General features: G+C 43.5%; 1 protein-coding gene across 4 annotated transcripts in view; it reads left to right on the plus strand.

Moving 5' to 3' along the window:
- The window catches only part of CUNH1orf186 (chromosome unknown C1orf186 homolog), a 20,811-nt gene that overhangs the window by 3,137 nt on the left and 11,324 nt on the right, over window positions 1–6,350 (plus strand). For 3 of the 4 annotated variants that reach the window (XM_019514005.1, XM_019514006.1, XM_019514007.1), the window contains exons 2-4: window positions 2,552–2,619; window positions 3,161–3,229; window positions 4,061–4,158. In XM_019514005.1, the coding sequence (XP_019369550.1) occupies window positions 3,219–3,229; window positions 4,061–4,158 (109 nt within the window). In that variant the 5' untranslated portion in view covers window positions 2,552–2,619; window positions 3,161–3,218. Of the gene's footprint in view, window positions 1–42; window positions 1,926–2,551; window positions 2,620–3,160; window positions 3,230–4,060; window positions 4,159–6,350 lie in introns of those variants that run through there. The other variant, XM_019514008.1, reaches the window with a different exon arrangement.

A 6,350-nucleotide genomic window follows, 5' to 3' on the forward strand; every position in this document is an offset into this window, starting at 1 on the left:
TATATACACACACACACACATACACACACACACACACACACACACACACACACAGGTGTGTGTGTATGCATATTTTATAAGGAGCTTAAGGGAATTTATGTTCCCACTTGCCACTAAATTTCAATGTGATTTGGGCTCATAATTTACTTAATTCTCTTCAAAAAGCCCAGCCCAAGTGTTTTGCCAAATTGTGGCGCAGATACCTTGCATTAGGTTATCAAGTCCCTTTTTAGACATGCTGATTGTCCACAAATTCCAGTGAAGTTAGTGGTAGCTGCTAGTGCTCAGCAGCTTTGGAAATCAGACTTTTTTTTTCTTTTGAAGTGTAAAAGCTTACGGCTTTAATTGCTTCCAGCATCATTTTTGTTAGAGTCGCTATGGGGTTTTTATGCATATTTTACAGAGAAAAATAGGAAGGGACTAAAGGAGGAAAACAACAACACAACAACAATAATACTAATTATTATTATTATTGTTTCATAATAGAAAACAGGATTGGATGGGAGGGACCTCAGGAGGTCAACTTGCCCAGTAGGATCAACATAGTTAAATGAACAGAGTCAACATTATCAGAATTAGAATTGTAGTAGTGCTTAGAGGTTTCAGTGAAGGACAAGCTTAATTATAGATGGCATTGTACACATGTACATGCACACCTCTTAGGATGTGCCTGCTGCACTTGTGTAACTATCTATTTTATCTATCAAAGTGTAGTAGAAGGGGCTTATAACAGTGTAAGGAATGCAGATTCCTTATGTACAACGAATGGCTACAACTGGAAAATCTTCCAGTGCTGCGCCTTAAATGTTGTAAAAGTGCTTTGATCTGTTAACAAATATTTTAGAATTATTAAATTAAATAAAAGCTTATGTATAATTATGAATAGCAAATATATATGTATATGACTGTCTATATCCAGTAGCTTGATATCACAATGCTTCCAGGTATGGTTGAAAGCAAATGAAACTGCATCCAAGCAAACCAGGCTGGGTCGAAGAGCCCTTTATATCATCAGCTCTGACAACACCCGACATCTTACTAGTTTTTCAGTGTTGGGGGCAGTTAGCAAACTACACGTGCGTGTGCTTTCCTGAACCGGAGCCTTAAGAATTCCTTAAAGTTCACCTCAGTGCATCGAGGCGCTGGCAGTCTGTGCGATTCCCAAAGACTGCCAAGAAAGCCAAACGAGCTATATTTTAATTGGGAATATCTGCATACCGCACAACAAATTCTTGAATGCATAAGCAGAAGGAAAGCTCACTTCATTTACCGTAACTTTGCGCAGCGCTGGGTTATTTATAGACCCAGTCCCGTAAACCTGACTCACACATTTGACCCACCGAAGTCAATAAGACTTACTTGTACAGATGAGGACTACTCGGGTGAGTAAAGGCAGCAGGACTGTGTTCTATGTTTAGCTGATCGGCGTCAATTGAGACAGCCTACCTTTGCTTTATTTTAAGCTCTGTGGATGTCACGCAACATGCGAGAGCTAGGTATTATCATTCGTTACTATGGGTAAATAATGGTGGGCTTGATTCACGCTATTTGGAACAAGCACTGATAGTCACTGACTACTTACGGGACGTGCTTATGCCCGCTGAAGCTGACAAACTGAGGGAGCCCAGAACTTCTCTGGTTGAGACAGAGAAACGTACCGTATGCATGTGAATTGCTCATCTTGCTTTGCAATCAAAAGTGCTGCTAGAGTAAGTTTCTCTTCTGCGCGATGGACCGTATTTGACGGTCAGCAGAATAGGTGGGAGCTTTGTGTGGAAAAGGGGCTCTTAGTTGAAACAAATTGGATAAGAAACACTTTTCTCACGCGTGTTGTGTCATTTACAAACCGTTTGTTATATGCTATGAAGAGAATCCATTATAGAAACTTAAACCTGCTGCAGTGCTGGCTCCACTCAGTAGACAAGGTGAGATGGTAGCTGTCTAACACGGGTCAATGGTGAGTGAAGGGAAACCACATTTATTATTTACAGAACCGCGTTATCCAAGGCATGTTTTTATTAGGCACTTGTCACCATAGGTTTATATAATAAAGGACTGGTTTTCCACTTACAACAATTTTGTTAGTTACAAAGTAATTGACTGCCGTAGATATAGAGTAAGTGAACTGGGGTAAGGAGAAGCATATGGTAATTAATTACATGGACAAATAACAAAAGAGATTGTTTCAAAACACAGTAGACGCATATTGTTTGGAGCTCTCTGAAAAGAAATGGGACGAAGGCCCTAAATTGTTTCATTTTATCATACTTCCTTTTGTGGCTTTGAAATCTGATTACTTGCCCCTTCATCCTACCTTCTGCTTAGATACATAAAGGGATCCAATCCTTGGTTCGGTGTAAGTCAGAGGAGTTTTGCTTATGGCCGACATCTGCTGTAGCAGTTACCATATCGAATATCGAATCCTAACTCTGAGCGTTCCCCTGATCCTGGTACACACTATATCGTTTTTGTCCGTTTGCTCTCAGTTCATGCTGTATTGCTTACTGTGTTGCATCAATCTACTTAAATTATCGCATTTCCTCTCCGTTAGTTCTGTCTCTGAATTGCAGCTGGCAGTGAAACATCAGCCCCTCAAGTCTGGAGAAGGGTCAGTGAATGGTAAGGAAGACTTGCAAGCACTGCTGCTCTTTTTGCTACAGATCAAGCCGGTATTTGGTACTAATGGCCCCCTTTCCCACTAGCAGTTTTGGGGGTCCCCTTGAGATAGTGTCTGGTATTGGGGTAAACCATTCTGACTGTGAGCATTTCTATGGGATGAAAAGCTAAAAGGAGCGTACAGTGAGCCCAAGACGCACCGGAGGAATCGTTAGCAGGCAATTAGAGCATGGGACTGCGTGTCAAGTGGTCTGGTTCCATTCTCAGCTCTCGTGTGGCTTGATAAATCACTCAGCCTTCCTATCCTTGCATGTCCCTAGTTGTAACACAGTATTAAAGTGCCAGGTATTATTACTTCATCTTATTGGTGTTTAGGGGGAGGGGCGGAGGGCCTACACACTTTAGGGAACCCACCACTGGCTTTTCTCGATTAACTCAGCCCCACGTATGCTGCTTCCTACTGTGCTGGGCTTTACACCCTCGGGTACTTTGGGTGGTGACCAGGGAGCCAATGGCCTAATCATTTGCCTCTTGATCTCATCAGAAACCCTCAACGGCTTATTCAGGTACTGCATTCCCTGTCCAGACCACCTGCTGGGAAGATGGAAAATTGGTAGGTGCCCAGTAAAGCAGCTCTTTCCTCCCTTGCCCCCATCCTTGCCTTGGAGCTGGGGCCTTTTTCATTGCATGTAATAAGAGAAACTCCCATTGTTGGGAGTTGCAGGGATAGATTTTCAGAGGTGAGTGGCTTGAGCCTCTTCCTCTATAACCACCTCTGTAGGGACTAGGTTAGTGATTCTCAACCAGGACACTGTAGGATGTCCTGAAATCCGTTCAGGGATGCCAGAGGGTGTCACACAACATGAGCACTGTTAGGTGTCCAAATATGATTCACAGGATAACCCAGAGATTTCAGTTAGGAATCTGTATAGTGTTAAAGCCATTCTAACCAGCCGCGGTCTGTTTTGCAACAGAAGAATTTATCTCTTCTTTAGTTTAAAAAAAAAGTGTAAATTTAGAGCTGCCATTCTCTGAGGGATGCCTTGAATATGAAAGGGTGCCTCAAATCTATTGAGGGGTGCCTCGAGTCTTGATAGGTTGAAAACAACGGGACTGGATTTTGGATTTTAAATACTAATCTAGGATTTCCCTTTCCTAGGGACCAGAGCTAGGTCTGGGTCTCATCTCTCCTTATTTTTTAAGGCACCTTCCTTATGTCCGAGGAAGGCTGATCTTTCAGAAAGCACCTTCCCACCAGGGAAGTTGGACTCCTTTAATTTGTCTGAAGTCGGACACGCAGAAGTGAGGTGCCCAAATCACTGTCATTGCTTTAGAAAACCTTGGTCAAAATCTTTGGAGAAGGCTCCTTAAAATGTCTTCTAGTCTGTAGGCCAGGCAGAATGTGAACGATCTAACGCTGTCTAATTGGTTTTCTCTCCTTCAGTACCGTGTGGTGGCAAAGCATCGCAATCTCATGCGTGACCTTTATCTTCTATATACTTCCTTTGATTGGCTTCTACATCATGCTCAGCAGAAAAATAGGTAATTTACTCCTTTCCTGATTTCTGTGTTAACGGGATGAAGTTTGGCATGTCAGAGGTAACAGGCTGTTGAATTCCGGGTTAGTTCTGGTACCGGTACAGGAAACACCAAGCACTTCAGGAGAGAGGATGGGATTTGTTCCTGTCCACTGGTAGACAAACATGGCCTGGTCACGTAGCTAGTGTTTATCAAAGGTCTTCTCCAGCCTAGCAGCCCTTCCGGCTGGAGCGTGTTTAAGTTGTGTTTCTGTAGCCAGCATCACTCCAAGGGAGTGATGTGACTAGCATCGTGACCACCCACCCGTGACTTCCTCATCTGAATGCCCAAGGACCCGTAGGCAGCTGGATTAACTAGCACTGACTTTTGGCACGAATCTGGAGCAGTCTCAGACCAGCACCTCCAGGGCCAGAATGAGATGCCTTTAATAACTACTACTGCCTATGCTTGAAAACTAGAGTTTCTCTTTGACAAGAAATGTTAATATTTCAACATTTGGACAAGTAAAAACAACACTTCCTTTTTTTGTTGTTTTAAATAGACATTTTTTAAGCCAGAAAGCGCTGTTTGGTTTTGAACTGTTGCTTAGAAACAAGGCATTTAATTTTTCAGCTGTTCTCACTGAAAACTTTTCAGACAAAATGAGCATTTCACTCTGCAAAGGGCTGATTTTCATGAAATGGTGTCCTTCAGTGGGAAAACATTTCATGCAAAACATGTGGGCCAGCTTTGAATGTGACACATCATGATCTGCTCTCCTGGTTAATTATTACTAGATGCACAATGCTTTAATCCATTGGCTCTTCACCACAAGAGGCCTGGGAGTCGTTTCAGTCATTTTTCTGGGGACGAGTGTGCATCTAAGAAATAATTAAGAAAACAATTTCACCCAAGTTTGACTATGTGGATTAATACAAGTGACCATTTCTGCTCTGGAGAGGCCCAGGAGTGGAATAAAAGACCCAGTCTAGGGCCCGGGCTCTGGTGCATTCATGGAACTGTATGAGACCATTCCAGAGTGGGCAGAACAAAGGGTGTTGCAGACCAGGAATGGGGTGAATTTGCAGGGCCGTGTGTGGATGCCTCAGCACCAGAAGAGCTGGTCAGTGCCATTGTTCAGGGCTGAAGAGCATTTGCAGAGCTGAGTGGGAGTCGCAAGGCTGTAACAGCAAGGGATGTATGGGTCACGGGTGAAATGTATTGGTAGAAATGGGGTGTAGGTTGTAGCCATGTTGGTCTAAGGACACAGGCAGACAAGGTTCTTTGGGTGAATCTGATATCTTTTATTAGACCAACTTAAATAGTTAGAAAAAAAATTTCTTAGCAAGCTTTCGGGTTTAAAAACCCTTCGTCAGGCTGAGGAAGCCTCTGCAGTTGGTGTGTGCTCTTCGTGGATGGAGGGAATAGTAAAGAAGCCAGAGGCTGGTCTGCATGCAAGACAGGCAGTCAGTGAAGATGTAAATTGAGGAGTCAGTGGGTGAGAGACAGGCTGGGGGAGTGGAGGGGGAGAGAAAAGGGGGATGAAGGTAGCAGTTAAATAGTGGAGAGGTACCTGGGGAGTCAGATGTCAGGCAGGTTATAATGTGCTATAAATCCAACACCTATATTTAGTCCATGATTTTTAGTATCCAGGAGGTGGATGATGTGGAGTTCATAGGCTCTTCTCTGAGAAGTGTTTTGTAAGTCCCTTTTGAGGATCAGAAGTGAGAGATTGGAGAGAGAGTGGTTTTCTTGTGTGAAATGTGCCCCCAGAGGTAATTGGGTATTCTTGTCTTTGATAGACTTCCGGTCTGCGTTCATTCTGGCACGCAGTTGTTGTTTGGTCTCTCCTACATATTTTCCGTCAGGGCATTTGGTGCATTGGATGAGATATATTACATTTATGGAGGTGCAGCTGTAAGATCCAGGAAGGCTGATGGCTCTGTTGTAGGGTGTAGTAATTACGTTGTCAGGTTTTGCATTTCTTGTCATAGCACGGTCTGGATCCATTCCGTGTGTTCTGGGCCGTAGGAAGTTTGCTTCTGGTGATGAGGCCAGCAAGGTTCGGTGCTTGTTTGAAGGCTAGGATGGGTGGTTTTGGGAAGATCTCTTTAAGAACAGGGTCTCCTTCTAGTATGGGTTGCAGTTGTTTGAGGATTTTCCTTATGGGTTCGAGGGAGGGGTGATATGTCATAACCATCGGTGTGCAATTCATG

Source organism: Gavialis gangeticus, unplaced genomic scaffold (assembly GCF_001723915.1).
Source record: "Gavialis gangeticus isolate Ggan-Ray unplaced genomic scaffold, GavGan_comp1, whole genome shotgun sequence".
In the NCBI taxonomy this organism is placed as follows: Eukaryota; Metazoa; Chordata; order Crocodylia; family Gavialidae; genus Gavialis; species Gavialis gangeticus.